Raw genomic sequence first — 17,656 nt, 5'->3', positions numbered from 1 at the left:
ACCAAAATCCGATTAATTGAAATACCTATGTGTACGGTTGTTACTCCTGACCCAAACTCAACTTGTCAATTTGAACCTTTCCTTTGGCCTTGGACCACTTTGTTCATAAAAAAGATGAGTTTGTTATACTCGCCAGTCACTACAAATATATGATCGTATACGTGTGAGTCAAACTCGAGGCATTCTCCAATCATACAAATTTATCACTAAATTATCCGATCATATGCAACTTACTACATTTCATCTGTATCTGTGTTATCTTTTTGATGTGGTAATAATATGTCTATATACATGGTAATTTCTGTTTACTTTACTTCAAATCTCAATTTAAACCTAGATTCTGTATTTATGGGGTTATTTACCCAGTCATCATATCGTAGAATTATTCATGCTAAATTATTACCGTCAAATGCCCTTGACCAAATCACCCACAAAGACAAAAGAGTTAAAAACAGTGGTTCTCTGATTCTAGACCTGTCCGCAGGGGATTGAATCTCCCCGGTAATTACAAAACGAGGTCCAGGGTGTTTAAGCAGAGCCGCTACATCACTGACCTGGGCGTCCAACAAATCCACGTCCCTTTACTTGCAAGTGCACTTCACGCCCCAATCACAACCAAATATAGGAGCCGCTATTAGAGAGGTCCAACTCCCGCACAGAGATACCGATACGTGATGTTAGTAATTTTATTCAAAATTTAGCATGTTTATTTAAATTTTACTAACATACTATAAAACTAAGCGAGGCGTAATGGAAAAATTAGTCATTTGTGACTAAAAATTATGAGTTTTAGTCGTAGAAACAACCTCTTGTAAAATGAAAGTAAATTTGTGTATGATAAATATTCTTCCCCAAACCTCACAAAGCAGAAAATCTTATTAACTTAGAATCATCCTTTTATTGTAAAAGTTAATTATATAAATAACGTTGTCAACCTATATCATTACACGTACAACATAAAATTTTCTCCTGTCATCCTTCTGATGAAATGCGTTGTAGTGTCGTTAAATATGACAACTACACTTCACCACAACGTGGAGTGCGTCACACTCCCACTCCCAAGCGCGTGAATGCGCCACTCATCCTGCAGCAGCAATCTGGAAATTATTGATAAAGAAAGCAAAGAGCTGCCATCCTCTGCCTCGAAACCTCGTGGGGTCGCCATCAACTTCCAATCGATCACCGCCACGTCATCCCGAGTCATAGCAAAAAGTCGCCCCCGTACACGTGGCGAGCGATGGCGGTTCGGGTGTAAAAAGGGGAGAGGCATATTTTCTGAGAGGTTCTCTTTCGTCATCTACTCGTCGTTACAATAAAAACGAAGCTCTCTCAGAGGGAGAGTGTCTGTGGAGAGCGGGAGTACCGATTACTCTGTGTTTCTAGAGAGAGAGAGAGAGAAAGAGAAAGAGAGATACCGTGAGGGTGAAGAGAGAGAAAGAATGGAGGATCGGGAGGAGCAGGAGGAGGAGGAGGAGGAGGTGCTGGGGTCGAGCTTGACGATGGAGAAGGTGGCGGCGGCCAAGCAGTTCATAGAGAACCACTACAGAGCTCAGATGAAGAACATTCAGGAACGGAAGGAGAGGTAATCTGCAATCTGCAGCTTTGATTGCTTCTGGATTTTCTTACTTAGGCTCTGTTTGGATTGCTGAATAATGTAGTTTGGGTAGTAATCCGAGCTCTGAATCGTGAAACTATTCGGTGTTTGAATTGGGTGTTTCCATTTCATGAATTGGTTTCGATTTCTGCTGTTTGGTTGCTGAGAAAATGTGGGAAGAACGAAATGTGTGGTGTTATTGTGTTTTGGTTAGTTGAAAGATATTCTGTAATGTTTTGGGTTGAGGAAATGTGGGGGTGAGTAAAGAAGTCAGATTTTTTTAAGATGGAAACCAACAATCATGGGGAAATGAGGGTCTAATAGGGTAGTGTTTCCGTTTGGAAACGAATTGAGGTTTGCGGAATCTGATCCATGTGGGTTCGGAACTTGTTATTGTGTTTATTTGGTAATCTAGATTGTCTTTGTTTGATTTGGGCTGTACAGCTATTAGACTACTACCCTTTGTCTGGATCAATAATAGTCATATGTTTGATACAATCCAATCTATCTAGCAAGGGCAGTTCTTCTCTCCCGAAATCTCCCAAATGAGAAGAGGCCGCGTAAAATTTGAGGTTAATGATAGGGGTTATTACATTTGCTTTTGATAGAGCTTCACGCTAAAGTTCTAGAATGGAAAGTAAGAAACTTCTCCTCTCACATACTGCAATTTTCCGCGAACATGGTATTCATTTTCTGAAATTTGCTTTTCTTTTACATGTTTTAATTTCAAGACTCAGATATTCTAGAGAAATCTTTCAAGGCTACCGCTTTAATGTTTAAGTTCACAGATACAAGGAGCTGATGTTATATTTCTTATTGCTGCAGACGCTGGGTGTTGGAAAGGAAATTAGCTTCGTCAGATGTGCCAAAGGAGGTACAAATCAACCTGATCAAAGACTTAGAGCAAAAGGAGACAGAATTTATGCGACTTAAAAGGCACAAGATATGCGTTGATGATTTTGAGCCTTTGACCATCATTGGTAGGGGGGCCTTTGGTGAGGTCAGTATTAAACATTGTATTCTAAAGAATGTAGTAAACTTTTCATTGGTCACTGGACTCAAGAATGTATTAAACTTTTCATTGGTCACTGGACTCATGTTAGCTAGAAGTTACATTTTATGCTTTAGCCAAGGTTGCTAATTATTCACTCTCAAACTATAGGTCCGATTGTGTCGGGAGAAAAAATCTGGCAATATCTACGCCATGAAAAAGTTGAAGAAATCTGAAATGCTTAAGAGAGGACAGGTAAGATCACATATGCGACTTTGTTCCAAACCCATCACTGGAACTCGTCCCGAGATTTTCATCATGGAAATATTGCTGTTGATGTATTTTCATTTTGCCTTGTAGGTGGAACATGTTAGAGCTGAAAGAAACTTGCTGGCAGAAGTTGCCAGCCATTGCATAGTTAAACTATACTACTCCTTCCAAGATGCAGAGTACTTATACTTAATCATGGAATATCTGCCTGGGGGTGACATGATGACTCTGCTGATTAGGGAAGACACCTTAACTGAAAGTGTGGCAAAATTTTACATTGCACAGAGCGTACTGGCCATAGAATCTATTCAGAAACACAACTACATACACAGGTTGAAGAAATCTACAAATATCATGTTGTTAAATATTTTATTTTGTTACCAGAATATTTGTTAGGTGATATATTAAGTTGCAATCTTGTCTCACCACTTCATTTTTGCTGCCTTTGCAGAGACATTAAGCCAGACAACCTGCTTCTGGATAAAAATGGTCACATGAAACTCTCAGATTTTGGCCTCTGTAAGCCTCTTGACTGTACAACTTTACCTGCACTGCATGAAAATAGAACTATGGATGACGAAAATATGACAGAACCAATGGATATCGACACATGCGTTCCTGATGCGGATAATCGGAGTAGTTGGAAAAGCCCTGCTGAACAGCTGCAACATTGGCAGATGAACAGGAGAAAGTTGGTATGTTATCATCTTTATGGACTGGTTTTTGCAGTACATCTTTAGCCTTAGCCCTTGGAAGTTTTCCCCTCACTCTATTGTTTTCTTTCCTTCTTCTAAAGGCATTTTCAACTGTGGGGACACCCGACTACATTGCACCTGAAGTGTTATTGAAGAAAGGATATGGGATGGAATGCGACTGGTAAGTTTATACTGCTAATTTTTTTTGCTTTCTCTCGCTTTCTCTCATCTTTTTGTTTGTGATATGTATTGTTTGATTTATTTAGGTGGTCATTGGGAGCAATAATGTACGAAATGCTTGTTGGTTACCCTCCATTTTATTCAGATGATCCAATAACTACATGCAGAAAGGTAATATGCTTAACACTCATGTAACTCTGAGTGCAAAGTTTCTGTGGTGAGTCGTAGGTTTGAGCTAAGGTCACTTCAGTTTCACATACAAAGTCACTCACTCTATTTGTCAATTTATGTCAGATTGTTCATTGGAGAAACCACTTAAAGTTTCCAGAAGACGCAAGGTTGACAGCTGAGGCTAAGGATCTTATTTGCAGGTTGCTGTGTGATGTTGAACATAGGCTAGGTACTGGTGGGGCACTTCAAATCAAAGTAAGGCTCTCCTATTTGAAGAAGTTGTTCCTCTGATGGAATATTTTCATTGTCTTAAGTTTCTAAAAACTATGTTGTATCAGTCTCATCCTTGGTTCAAGGACGTTGTGTGGGACAAACTCTATGAAATGGACGCAGCATTCAAACCAGAAGTGAATGGGGAGCTTGATACCCAGAACTTTATGAAGTTTGATGAGGTATCTTACAAGATCATCCTTTTATTTCTTGTATCATTGTTTATTTGTTTTTCATATTCTGCACCGACTCACCAACATTATTGTTTTTTTTAACACTTCTACAATCACTTCTATAATTAACAATTTAACAGTTCAACTGAACTCTACTTTTTAGCTCCTGTACACTTTCATTCATATGACATGTAGAAGCGTCATTACATTACTGGCAAACCTATTCAAATATTGACTTCCGTACATCTTTTGCATTCGTGCTTAGTTGGACCCACCAGCGTCTACAAGAACTGGATCTTCACGAAAGGTTTGTAACTGTGATGTTGTCTATTTACTCATGATATGCAATACACGTTCTATAAGACATGATATGTAATACTTTACATAATCAATTGGCATTATGATCATCAGTTCTTTTGAAGAGAAAGCCCAATTCTCAATATTGGGTTCCCTTTGTTAAAAAGGCACCAGAGCTAAGAGAACTACCGTAGGAAAAATAAAACATCATAGCGTAGGCCTTTTTATCTATGTTTGTCTTCGAGATGACGTAATGCCAAATTAAAACTGTTGTTTCTAGCCAGCCACCATGAAATCCGCATTAGTGCCGTTTGATGCCAATGAGTCTGTTTCTAAATGAATCCAGAACAAAATCGCGCTAAAGCTAGGGCGTCACCCGTAAGTGGCGCGCTGTGTGGCCTGAGCACAGTGATAAGTGAGCAAGGGTCGCTGTATCTCCATCGGCACCCGGATGCAGTGTTAAATGAGCAAGGGGGCCATAGAAACTTCTTTTCGAACGACTCCACTCAAAGTTGTTTGGGAGCATATGCTCCTATCAACTTTACCCGGGACACACAAAAGAAGTACTTTGATCCTATTAGACGGGGGAGGGTGAAGAAGCTAGGACAGAAGGGTAGAGTTCAAGAGAGCAAAATGCGTTTAGGAACGTGGAATATAGGAACCTTAACGGGAAAATCTATGGAAGTAGTGGAAGTTATGGTGAGGAGAAGGATAAATATTATGTGCCTACAAGAAACTAAGTGGGTTGGTAGTAAGGCAAAGGATCTAGAAAACTCAGGGTTTAAACTTTGGTATTCGGGCACAAATAGAACGAGAAACGGTGTTGGCATCATCGTGGACAAGACCTTGGTACAAGATGTTGTAGATGTCAAGAGGGTAGGAGATAGAATCATGGCAATCAAGATTGTAATAGGACAAGAACTTATCAATGTGATTAGTGCGTACGCACCTCAAGTAGGGTTGGATACGAGTTCGAAGGAGAAATTTTGGGAAGATCTTGGAGACTTGGTGCAAGGAATTGCTCAGACGGAGAAGTTATTTATAGGAGGAGATTTAAATGGACACGTGGGCAGGGAGACAGACAACTATGGAGGTTTTCATGGTGGCCATGGTTTTGGGGAGAGAAACGAGGATGGGGAAGCTATCTTGGATTTTGCAATGGCATATGACCTCTTCTTAGCCAACACATTCTTTAAGAAGAGAGAAGAACATGTGATCACCTACAAGAGTGGGTCGTCAAAAACACAAATAGATTTTCTTCTAATGAGGAAAGGGGATCGTATAACTTGTAAGGATTGCAAAATTATACCAGGAGAGAGCGTAGCTAATCAACATCGCTTGTTGGTGATGGATGTACATATCAAAAGAGTAAGACAAAAGAACAAGACTTGGAAGTGCCCAAGGACTAGATGGTGGAATCTAAAAGAAGAAAAACAAGCCATTTTCAAAGAGAAGGTAATCACCCAATGTGTGTGGGATAGAGAGGGGGAAGCTAGCCAAATGTGGGATTCCATGGCTAGTTGTATCCGAAAAGTAGCAAAAGAGGTATTAGGAGAGTCCAAGGGCTTTGCCCCACACCAAAAGGAATCTTGGTGGTGGAATGAGGAGGTACAAACAAAGGTGAAGGCTAAGAAGGAATGTTGTAAAGCCTTATACAAGGAGAGGACTGATGAAAATGGTGAAAGGTATAGAAAAGCGAAGCAAGAGGCGAAGAAAGCTGTCAGAGAAGCTAAGTTAGCGGCTTACGACGATATGTATAAACGACTAGATACCAAAGAAGGAGAGTTGGATATCTATAAACTATCTAGAGCAAGGGAAAAGAAGACAAGGGACCTCAACCAAGTGAGGTGCATCAAGGATGAGGATGGAAAGGTTCTTGCTACAGAGAACGCGGTTAAAGACAGATGGAGAGGTTATTTTCATAATCTTTTCAATGAAGGACATGAAATGAGTGCTTCTTTAGGGGAGTTGAGTAACTCAGAAGAGTGTAGAAACTACTCTTTTTATCGTCGAATCCGGAAGGAAGAAGTGGTTGTAGCTTTGAAGAAGATGAAGCATAAAAAAGCAATAGGCCCAGACGATATACCAATCGAAGTGTGGAAACTTTTGGGAGAGACAGGTATAACATGGCTCACTGACCTTTTCAATAGGATTTTGAAAACGAAGAAGATGCCAAATGAGTGGCGAATGAGCACTTTGGTGCCTATCTACAAGAATAAGGGTGACGTACAAAATTGCATGAATTATAGGGGTATTAAGCTAATGAGTCATACAATGAAGCTCTGGGAGAGAGTCATTGAGCATAGATTGAGGCAAGAGACACGGGTTTCGGACAACCAATTCGGGTTCATGCCAGGGCGCTCAACCATGGAGGCAATCTATCTCTTACGAAGATTGATGGAAAGATATAGAGATGGGAAAAAGGATTTACACATGGTCTTTATAGATTTGGAAAAAGCGTATGATAGGGTCCCAAGAGACATTCTTTGGAGGATTTTAGAGAAGAAAGGAGTACGAGTAGCATATATCCAAGCTATAAAGGATATGTATGAAGGAGCAAAGACTGCCGTAAGAACTCATGAAGGACAAACCGAAAGCTTTCCCATAACTGTAGGATTACATCAAGGCTCATCCTTAAGTCCTTACCTTTTTGCGTTGGTAATGGATGAGTTAACACGACATATTCAAGATGATATTCCTTGGTGTATGCTTTTCGCAGACGATATAGTGTTGATAGATGAAACTCAGGAAGGGGTAAATGCAAAGCTTAACCTTTGGAGAGAAGTGTTGGAATCTAAAGGTCTTCGCCTAAGCCGATCAAAGACAGAATATATGGAGTGCAAGTTCAGTGCAAATGGAGGCCAAAACGAGTTAGGGGTGAGGATCGGAGATCAAGAAATACCAAAGAGCGACCGTTTTCGTTACCTAGGATCTATCTTGCAAAAGAACGGAGAATTAGATGGAGATCTCAACCATAGAATACAAGCTGGATGGATGAAGTGGAAGAGTGCATCCGGCGTGTTGTGTGACCGTCGTATGCCACTGAAGCTCAAGGGAAAATTTTATAGGACGGCAATAAGGCCGGCGATGCTGTATGGCACAGAATGTTGGGCGGTGAAACATCAACACGTACACAAAATGGGTGTAGCGGAGATGAGGATGCTTCGTTGGATGTGTGGGCACACGAGAAAGGATAAGATTAGGAATGAGGATATCCGGGGTAAAGTAGGAGTAGCCGAAATTGAAGGAAAGATGAGAGAAAATCGGTTACGGTGGTTTGGACATGTGCAAAGAAGGCCTACTGACGTTCCGATTAGAAGATGCGACTATGGGACAGAGGTTCAGGGCCAAAGGGGTAGAGGAAGACCTAGGAAAACTTTGGAAGAGACTCTAAGAAAAGACTTAGAGTACTTGGATCTAACGAAGGACATGACACAGGATCGAGCACAATGGCGTTCTAAGATTCATATAGCCGATCCCACTCAGTGACTTGGATTTTCCAAGTCTCCAACCGAGAAGTTTTCCTCACTCGGGAAATTAAGGGAACACTACCCCAACCTACATGCTCCACTCAGAAAGCTTCAACATACAAGCTTTAACAAAAGAAAATTCAAAGAACTTAGCGAAGAAGGCTTTGGTGTATTTAACACAATACGTTGAAATGAAGGAAAGCTTATTTATTGATATCCCCGATAAGCTACAAATATGTACATATACATGAGTCAAAATAAGCACACAAGAGGGAGCTTTCACAAAGGTTGCTTAGGAGAAGTCTCAGCAGTCGGTAGAGCCCCAGAAAGAGAAGGCACCGGAGGGGGATCATTTGGAGCCTCAGTACTGGACAGAACCCTAGAAGGAGGAGGCATCAGAGGTTGATCATTTGGAGCTTCATTACGCGGTACAGCCCTAGAAGACGAAGGCAATAAATGCCTTTGGAACAAACCCACAAATCTCTGATGATCAAGTAAAACCTGACCATCAGTTTCCTTCATCTGGTCAAGCTTCCTCTTCATGTTTGTAGCATAGTCATGTGCGAGCCGATGCAACTGTTTATTCTCATGCTTGAGCCCTCTAATCTCCTGTTTAAGACTCATCACTTCAGCCGCCAATGATTCAACTTGGCGGGTTCGAGCAAATAGGCGGTGAGCCATATTAGACACAGAACCTGCACACTGAACACTGAGAGCCAGCGAATCCTTAACAGCTAACTCATCAGACCGTTTGGAAAGTAGTCTGTTATCTTTGGGAGTGAGAAGGTTCCTGGCCACCACCGCAGCGGTCATATCATTCTTCATCACGGAATCCCCAACGGTAAGAGGACCAGTAGGGGAGACGAAGGATGGGCGCCATATGTTGTCTGGAGAAGGCGGGGCTGCCTCTTCAACAAGGTTCAAGTCAAAACGACGGTCGGAGGGGCCAGACATTTTCAAAGGTGTTGAAGAGAGAAGAGGTCGGACAAATCAAGATCTTAGAAGTGCAAGAATGAAGCTTCTACTGGTGGAGATTCAAGTGTGCTTTGGAACTTAATGCTAGCCCCTATAAAAATCTGCACTCGACGAAGCTTCAGAAATCGAAGAGGCGCCTGCTCAGAAATCGAAGAGGCGTTTGCTTTCTCAAAAGCTGGGCTGCTTAGAGATCACGAGGGTTGATCTCAGAAATCGAAGAGGCGTTTGCTTTCTCAAAAGTTGGGCTGCTCAAAGACCACGAAGGCCGATCTCAAAAATCGAAGAGGCGCTCGCTTTCTCAAAAGCTGGGATCCCCAGCGACCACGAGGGCCGATCTCAGAAATCGAAGAGGCACCTACTTTTCCAGCCTTTTCCAGCCTTGTCAGCACCTGTCACACGCACACTCAGTTTTGCGGAAATTATGGGCATTCTGTCAAAGACTTCTGGGGAAGTAGAAAACACATGAATCTTACTGTTCAATCACACACTTCCCACACGCAACAATAGCTCATGGGTACCACAGATAACTTTGCCAAAGTTCTCTGCCAAAGTTGAGCACGTGAAGCTTGCAGCTCCCACTACATCGCTCTGACCAAGAAGGGTAAAAGAATAGCAAAGAAACAGCACTAACAAAGTTTAGACCCATAAATTTTGAAGGTCTAGCTACCATATTATTACCCACAAGGGTAAAGGAACAGTACCACTGCTGGATAATTGGAAAGTCCCTGTGTGTCAACCTCTGTGCTTCGTGGCAAGGTAGACTAGCAAACATGCCCAACCTTTACTCACATTCGAGAAAACACTCCCAATAAGATTGCTTGCTCCAAAATCGAAGAGGCACCGTCCTCCGAATCTCGAGAGCCAGACTCCCAACATGACTACTTTCTTAAAAATCGAAGAGAGGGTAAAGGAACAGTACCATTGCTGGATAATTGGAAAGTCCCTGTGTGTCAACCTCTGTGCTTCGTGGCAAGGTAGACTAGCAAACATGCCCAACCTTTACTCACATTCGAGAAAACACTCCCAACAAGATTGCTTGCTCCAAAATCGAAGAGGCACCGCCCTCCGAATCTCGAGAGCCAGACTCCCAACATGATTACTTTCTCAAAAATCGAAGAGACACTGCTCCCCGAATATCGAGAGCCAGACCCCCAGCATGATTGCTTTCTCAAAAATCGATGAGGCATCGTTCTCCGAATCAATCGAAGAGGCGCTCGCTTTCTCAAAAGCTGGGCTGCTCAGAGACCACGAGGGCCGATCTCAGAAATCGAAGAGGCACCTACTTTTCTAGCATTGTCAGCACTTGTCACACGCACACTCAGCTTTGCAGAAATTATGGGCATTCTGTCGAAGACTTCTGGTGAAGTAGAAAGCACATGAATCTTACTGTTCAATCACCCACTTCCCACACGCAACAATAGCTCATGGGTACCACAAATAACTTTGCCAAAGTTCTCTGCCAAAGTTGAGCACGTGAAGCTTGCAGCTCCCACTACATCGCTCTGACCAAGAAAGGTAAAAGAATAGCAAAGAAACAGCACTAACAAAAGTTTAGACACATAAATTTTGAAGGTCTAGCTACCATATTATTACCCACAACTGTAAAGGAACAGTACCACTGCTGGATAATTGGAAAGTCCCTGTGTGTCAACCTCTGTGCTTCGTGGCAAGGTAGACTAGCAAACATGCCCAACCTTTACTCACATTCGAGAAAACACTCCCAATAAGATTGCTTGCTCCAAAATCGAAGAGGCACCGTCCTCCGAATCTCGAGAGCCAGACTCCCAACATGACTACTTTCTCAAAATCGAAGAGAGGGTAAAGGAACAGTACCATTGCTGGAAAATTGGAAAGTCCCTGTGTGTCAACCTTTGTGCTTCGTGGCAAGGTAGACTAGCAAACATGCCCAACCTTTACTCACATTCGAGACAACACTCCCAACAAGATTGCTTGCTCCAAAATCGAAGAGGCACCGCCCTTCGAATCTCGAGAGCCAGACTCCCAACATGATTACTTCCTCAAAAATCGAAGAGACACTGCTCTCCGAATCTCGAGAGTCATACCCCCAGCATGATTGCTTTCTCAAAAATCAAAGAGGCATCGTTCTCCGAATCTCGAGAGCCAGATACCACAGACCACTTTTTCAAAGTGCTCTGACAGAGTTAAAACATGTGAAACTGGCAGCTCCCACTACCGTGCTATGACCAAGCAGGGTAAAGGAATAGCATTACTACTTGTTGTTAGGGAGACTCCTATATATGTCGACCTCCATCCCCAACGGACAGGCAGACCTGCAAAAATGCTCAACCCTTCATCATATCTGAGAGGGCACTCCCAACGAAGCCTTTCGAAATATTCAGCTTTCTTTCCCCCCGATAATACCTCTGCAAACAAGCTATACTAGAGCAAGAATATCTCATATCATCAGGGTTAAAAGCAAGAGTATCCCATATCATGCTTTTTCCCTATCTTTTCTTTTGGCCTTGTTTTTACCTGCAAGACAAGGAGAAAGAGAGCAATCAGTCAGCACTTGGAATCAAGCTTCCAGCCAGGAACTGACTGCCTGGAATCCCTTACCTGATTACTTACCTGGCATTGCTCTCGAGTACTCATCTTCAACATCTTATGTTTCCAGGGAAGATTCCGCATCTGCTTGAGGAACAGATAGGGCAAGTGCGAAGGATACAAGGAAGCATGTGGAGACAAGCGTAACAGCACACGTGCCGATACATTCATTACTCTGTCAAAAGCAAAAGTATCCCATATCAGCAGGGTGGAACGTACTCTAGATTTGATGGACTTGTTTTGACCCTCAAATTCTTCAGTCGGCCTTATACTCTGGAGGAAACCAAAAAACCCTCCAGCTCAATTCAAGAATAAGCCTGTGGAAAGTTACTTCTTCAAAAGCAAAAGTATCTCATATCATCTCTTCTCATTTTTCTTCTTTTTATCCTTCATGCTGCTGTAAGATGGGGAGAAGGTGAACAATCAGTCGGAGCTCTGATTGCTTACCTTGTCTGTCACCTCTTTCAGCAGACCCCCTAGCTCGGCGACTTGGGGGACTCCTACTACATGGTTTGTATCGCGCTTGACCAAGCCTGAAACTACAAGTAAGCTTCAAGTGAAATTGATACATTACCTTGTGCATCTCCACCAGTTAAAGATACCACCCCTGGATGGAGGAAGAGTACTTCCAGAGAAGATGCCACATCTACCTATGAGACAGATAAGGCAAGTCAAGACGACACCACACTCCGATACTTAGAAGTTTCGTGATTACGAGATCATTCTCCCACAATATTTCCTAATGTCATTTGTACTAAATCATTCACTTGTACTCACTAAATGAGAGCTTGAACCTATTTACTTGTGTAAACCCTTCACAATTAATGAGAACTCTTCTATTCCGTGGACGTAGCCAATCTGGGTGAACCACGTACATCTTGTGTTTGCTTTCCTATCTCTATCCATTTATATACTTATCCACACTAATGACCGAAGCAATCTAGCGAAGATCACAAAAAGCAATCGTTTTCGCTACCTAGGATCTATCTCGCAAGAGAACGGAGAATTAGATGGAGATTTCAACCATAGAATACGAGCTGGATGGAAAGAGTGCATCCGGCGTGTTGTGTGACCGTCGTAGGCCACTGAAGCTCAAGGGAAAATTTTATAGGACGGCAATAAGGCTAGCGATGTTGTATGGCACAGAATGTTGGGTGGTGAAGCATCAACACGTACACAAAATGGGTGTAGCGGAGATGAGGATGCTTCGTGGGATGTGTGGGCACACGAGAAAGGATAAGATTGGGAATGAGGATATCCGAGGTAAAGTAGGAGTAGCCGAAATTGTAGGAAAGATGAGAGAAAATCGGCTCCGGTGATTTTGAACATGTGCAAAGAAGGCCGACTGACGCTCCGGTTCGAAGATGTGACTACGGGACAGAGGTTCAGGGCCGAAGGGGTAGAGGAAGACCTAGGACAACTTTGGAAGAGACTTTAAGAAAAGACTTAGAGTACTTGGATCTAACGGAGGACATGACACAAAACCGAGCGCAATGGCGTTCTAGGATTTATATAGCCGACCCCACTTAGTGGGAAAAGGCTTTGTTGTTGTTGTTGTTGTTGTTGTTGTTGTTGTTGTTGTTGTCATCTTGTGCAACATTATTTTCAGAACTCAGAAGGATTCTGCATTATTAGGCAACACGTCCTTGCTCCTTTGTTATCGATAGTGTTCTCATGTCTATTTTCCAGAGCATCCACGAAAATCTGCAATAGCCTGTTCATGAGAACTCATGCGACATTTTTAGGGCATTTATAATTTAGTATAAAATTATAAATGTACAATGTGTATTCCTTATCACCTTATAATTTCATGCAGTTACAAATGACTCCCAAAGATTTAAGCTTTGTTGGCTACACATACAAGAACTTTGATGCTGTGAAGGGGCTTCGCCAAGCTCTTGGTACGTAGTGTTACTCCAATGTCAACTCTCGTTTCCAGAATCATTTTACTTTACTGGAATTACCTGATGTTATTTTGTTATGAACATAAGTGGATGAAAAGCTTATTTATTCGCTAGTATATGCAGGTGATGCTAGAGTAGATTTTACTGCTGAAAGGGCAGCCAAGGAAGCCGAGTTACAGATGCTTGCATCAGCCGGTGATCCCATGTTACCATAACACCAAATCCCTTATTCGGGTTCGTATTCAAAGAAACTAGGCATATCTTTCGAAGTGGCTGCCGCGCAGTTAGCCAGATTACCATTTAAGTGTACAGAAGTAACTATTGAAGACGACCATGAAAGCCCGGAAAAGGGCGAGTGAGAGACTTCAGTAATTAGGTTTTGTGAATTAGCATTTTAGAATTAAGGTAGGCTGAGAATTCTGGGAACTGGTTGTCCTGGCTGCCCAGGTTGGCGGTATTGTGCAATGCCTTCTCTAGTGGCAGTTTCTGGTCAAAAGTATTTAAGTATTTCATGGCCAAATTACCATGAAACTCAGTAGCCATTTTACAAGTAACTATTTCTCTGTTGCGGTTGTATAAGCTTTTAAGGGATGGACTTGAAATTTGCTACTCGTAAAAATATGTTGCTTCAATTTTCATGCTTCCATATTACATCATATGCCTCTTATTCTGGACCAAAATGGAATATGACAAATATATGTACGAGGTCAATTTTTTTGTTTGTTTAACGTCTATTGAACTTGGACTTCATTAATATCTTGGTTTTACACTCATATTTTTCGGCACATTGTGAGAGTAATTCCTGAAAGGGGCGTTTGTTTGCCCTCACTAAGTGGGACTGGACTGGACTGGACTAGTTGTTAGTCCAATACTGTGTTTGTTCCATGCTGGGACTAACATTAATGAGACTAAAGGGGACTAGCATGAACAAAACCCTTCACTAAGAGGTCTTAGCGAGACCCCCCAATAACCATGGGACTAGCTAAGACTATCCTCTCTCGTCCTCGTCATGCTCAACAACCACTCCCGATAGACTTCTCGTCATCTCCGGTCACCTGGATCATAATAAAATATTAATAATTTATATATTAAATAATATAATATTAGAATTTGTTATTATCCAACTTTTTAGTCCAACACTGCATCAAACGCTTCACTAAGTTAGTCCAGCTTAGTCTAGTCTAAGCCAGTCCAGCTTAGTCCTTGAAGCTAGTCCAGTCCGAGATAGTCCGGCGCAACAAACGCCCCCTTACAGTGGAAGGCCTTAGTATGTTTGTTTATGGAGTTTGGACATGTGTTCTAGCCGTCGGGATGGGCTCTAAGTGCTTCTGCAAGTGGCTCTGCTGCCTGCTTTTGGTCGGCTCACTCTCCTTCTGCACTTGAAAGCCACGTGCCTGATAGAAAAAATGGAATTTTAATTAAAAAATTTCGATACTGTTCATTTTAATGAAAAATCATATTTTTATACTAAAAAATAATCTTTGTACTATTCACTTTACCCTTTATTTTGTCCTTATCATTAAAACTAAAAGTTTTCAAGTTTTTTTTATTAGTTTTTTTTAGAAAAAATTAAAATCGTGGCTCATCAGGTGACGCAACTGATTTTAGATCACCTTAGTCAGTGAATTTGGCTATTATAGCCTGTGTGGTTTGTCGGGCTCTCTCTGGAGCCCAGTTGATTGGGTAGGGCCGAGTGGTTTTGGGGAGCTTGAGGGACTGGATAGCCTAATAGCTCAAACAATTTTTTTGGGGTGTAGTTGCTCCAAATGGTAGGGTCAGATTTGTGATTAGGATGAGGCTGAAATACCTGTGTAAATCTTTCCGTTCCTGAAAATGATGGATAACCGTAACTAGACACCAATTGTTTGCCTTTTAAAAAAAAAAAAAAAGGTTGATTCTCATTTTGACTTTTTACACATAATTACTCTAAAGAATATGACAACACACTACCATGCACTTTACTTCAATGGAGAAGGATTGTCTGCCCTCCTCTTTCCATACTCTCCCCATGCCCTCCTGTTTTATGCGGTCACGGTTAAGTCATGCCAATATTTTATATTAATTTTTATATAAAAATAATAAGACAAAAAGCAAATATTGACGTGGCTTAACCGTGACCACACAAAACAGGAGGGTATGAGGAGGGTATGGAGAAAGGAGGGCAGACAATCCATCTCCTTACTTCAATTGCTTTTTGACGTGACGTGGTGCAGGGACAGGATGGTCATTTTGTTAGTCAAAGAGAATCATCTTTGTTGGGTCAGGATCCATTACTTTATTTCTGTCGTTATGGCAAATGATAAATTTACTAGATTAGAGCCGACATTGTATCAATCCTTGTCGTCGTGTAAAGACAACACTCCTCTTCTTCAAGCCATTTGTCTTTATTTCTGTCGTTTGAGAGTTGAAGCTGGCCTCCACAGAATATGACAGCACAACTACCATTCACTCAACTTGATCGACAGATACCGCAAAACCATCGCGAACCTTTTTACCAAGTTATTATGATTTCACCCCATCAATCAAATGTTGTCTTTTGTATTGTACTAGTTTTCCTAAAGATTATATTATAGAGACATGCTTAATGTGATGGACTGAATGAGAATTTATGCAAATTTGACAAACTGGAGAAGCAACATACATGTATTCACCACCTCCAATAGCATTCGCAGCTCCTTTTCTGTCTTCCTCGGCCTCCTCCTCCTCCCGCTCCTTCCAACTCTCGTACTCGTGATCATCCGTCTGCAGCTCATGCCGGCATATCGGACTACAATTGTGCTCCTCCTGCCACAATCAAAACAACCCAAAAACCCCAGTCGGTCAGTCACTCGAAAATCGAATTGAATGCAACCAATGAGATACAGTAGCAATACAACAAACGTTCAAAAATTCGAATTCCCAGCCATGGCTTTAGGCTTGGAGGGTGAAAAAGTGTGCCTGCAGGGCAATTCCTGCATTTTGTCACCGACAACCAAGTCCTCCTTACAAATGTAGCAGTCGGCGTCCTCTCCGAGCTTCTTCAACGCTTCCTCCGTGATCATGATCACCGGAAGATTAGCAATTACCTGTTTGCTCGCAGGCCGAACCCTTGGAGCCGCCCTCACGTAATCCAAAACCCCCGGCCCCAAGATTAACGGCATGTGGCACCACATGGTCGAGAATCTTAACAAAAATCTAAATGGATATTACTAATACATAATGACATATGGCGCGAGAAAGTAGTTGAAAATCTCATCTAAAATTTATAACGATAATGACACGTGAAAGATAAGACTAAGAAAACATTGCAAAAATAAAAAATATATTTTTGAATAGTAACTATTGCATTTACCTTTCTTCTTTCCAAACGAGTAGATTTGCAAAGACAATTACTATTTAAAATTAATAGTAAAGCCAATTTCATTGCCCTTATCCTTTCCTTCCTAAAACAAGTAGAGTTGCTCTAATGCTCCAGATGAAAATTAACATAAAAAGAGACTGCCATGATCAAGGTAAAAAGTAAAACAGAGCTAGAGTTTGAATGCAAATTACCACATAATAATTGAATGCTTGTCTTTTATAAATGGTCGGGTCAACGAAGGCTTGCTTTTTTCTCCTTTTTACACTAATCACATTATTTCTGTCGCGTGAGTTGCAGTTGGATTCTACAAGATGACACAACACAACCATTCAATTTACTTTACTCGCAACTTGATAGACTTGGAATCATCATAAAAACTGTTGAAAATTGAAATAGAAATGAACGAAGTTATTCGAAAATTGTAAAAGTCTTGAGTGGTGAATGATTCTTAGGATGAGTCGCGGACTAAGTCGCTCTTTTTAAGATGTTTTGTGGCTCTGTCTAAAGTGTGCAAACAGTTCACAAACACTACGTCGTTCCCATGATAAAACAGCTCAGAACCTTCTTCTAATAAGATTCTTCCTTGCACACCGGAAGAACCTTCGAACTCGCACCCTTTCAATATATTGCTTTTAAATCAATATATGTAAAACTTTTTTCTTGTTTTTCTTCTTATCTGCATGACCCAAAATTACAAATATATATATATATGTTGGTGTGTATCCTGGTATCCGTTGAGATGGCGACTTTTATAAATCATG

General features: G+C 41.5%; 2 protein-coding genes across 8 annotated transcripts; one reads left to right on the top strand and one right to left on the bottom strand.

The window, feature by feature from the left end:
- The first annotated feature begins 1,296 nt into the window (after positions 1-1,296).
- LOC126604125 (uncharacterized) lies at positions 1,297-14,187 on the top strand. Of its 4 annotated transcripts, none has more exons than XM_050271236.1 (12): positions 1,298-1,582; positions 2,420-2,594; positions 2,757-2,840; positions 2,946-3,187; positions 3,307-3,550; positions 3,652-3,731; positions 3,817-3,901; positions 4,025-4,156; positions 4,240-4,353; positions 4,610-4,651; positions 13,468-13,552; positions 13,679-14,187. In XM_050271236.1, the coding sequence occupies exons 1-12, from the start codon at positions 1,440-1,442 to the stop codon at positions 13,768-13,770; spliced, it is 1,518 nt and encodes a 505-aa protein (XP_050127193.1). In that variant the 5' UTR covers positions 1,298-1,439; the 3' UTR covers positions 13,771-14,187. The 4 variants fall into 4 exon arrangements, with proteins under 4 accessions (XP_050127194.1, XP_050127193.1, XP_050127192.1 ...); XM_050271235.1 differs by having other exon boundaries at positions 13,670-14,187; XM_050271237.1 differs by lacking the exon at positions 4,610-4,651 and having other exon boundaries at positions 1,297-1,582; positions 13,670-14,187.
- LOC126604127 (E3 ubiquitin-protein ligase AIP2-like) lies at positions 13,482-16,870 on the bottom strand. Of its 4 annotated transcripts, none has more exons than XM_050271242.1 (3): positions 16,493-16,869; positions 16,197-16,339; positions 13,482-13,615 (listed from the first exon to the last, which is right to left on the bottom strand). In XM_050271242.1, the coding sequence occupies exons 1-3, from the start codon at positions 16,705-16,707 to the stop codon at positions 13,593-13,595; spliced, it is 381 nt and encodes a 126-aa protein (XP_050127199.1). In that variant the 5' UTR covers positions 16,708-16,869; the 3' UTR covers positions 13,482-13,592. The 4 variants fall into 4 exon arrangements, with proteins under 4 accessions (XP_050127199.1, XP_050127197.1, XP_050127196.1 ...); XM_050271240.1 differs by lacking the exon at positions 13,482-13,615 and adding an exon at positions 14,801-14,949 and having other exon boundaries at positions 16,493-16,858; XM_050271239.1 differs by lacking the exon at positions 13,482-13,615 and adding an exon at positions 15,807-16,042 and having other exon boundaries at positions 16,493-16,870.
- Positions 16,871-17,656: the final 786 nt, after the last annotated feature.

The sequence above is a fragment of the Malus sylvestris genome, chromosome 15 (assembly GCF_916048215.2).
Source record: "Malus sylvestris chromosome 15, drMalSylv7.2, whole genome shotgun sequence".
In the NCBI taxonomy this organism is placed as follows: Eukaryota; Viridiplantae; Streptophyta; class Magnoliopsida; order Rosales; family Rosaceae; genus Malus; species Malus sylvestris.
The sequence above is the reverse complement of the archived record's forward strand: the minus strand, read 5'-3'. Positions and strand labels throughout refer to the sequence as shown.

What these genes read in the sequence shown, in the direction of transcription:
- LOC126604125 (XM_050271235.1), top strand. Translation starts at nt 1,440, where the DNA reads ATGGAGGATCGGGAGGAGCAGGAGGAGGAGGAGGAGGAGGTGCTGGGG. An exon ending in AAACACAACTACATACACAG is followed by an intron (nt 3,188 to 3,306) that starts GTTGAAGAAATC and finishes CTGCCTTTGCAG; the next exon opens with AGACATTAAGCCAGACAACC. An exon ending in GAACTGGATCTTCACGAAAG is followed by an intron (nt 4,652 to 13,467) that starts GTTTGTAACTGT and finishes AATTTCATGCAG; the next exon opens with TTACAAATGACTCCCAAAGA.
- LOC126604127 (XM_050271239.1), bottom strand. Translation starts at nt 16,707, where the DNA reads ATGTGGTGCCACATGCCGTTAATCTTGGGGCCGGGGGTTTTGGATTAC. An exon ending in ATGCAGGAATTGCCCTGCAG is followed by an intron (nt 16,340 to 16,492) that starts GCACACTTTTTC and finishes TGATTGTGGCAG; the next exon opens with GAGGAGCACAATTGTAGTCC. An exon ending in ATTGGAGGTGGTGAATACAT is followed by an intron (nt 16,043 to 16,196) that starts GTATGTTGCTTC and finishes CTTGGTAAAAAG; the next exon opens with GTTCGCGATGGTTTTGCGGT.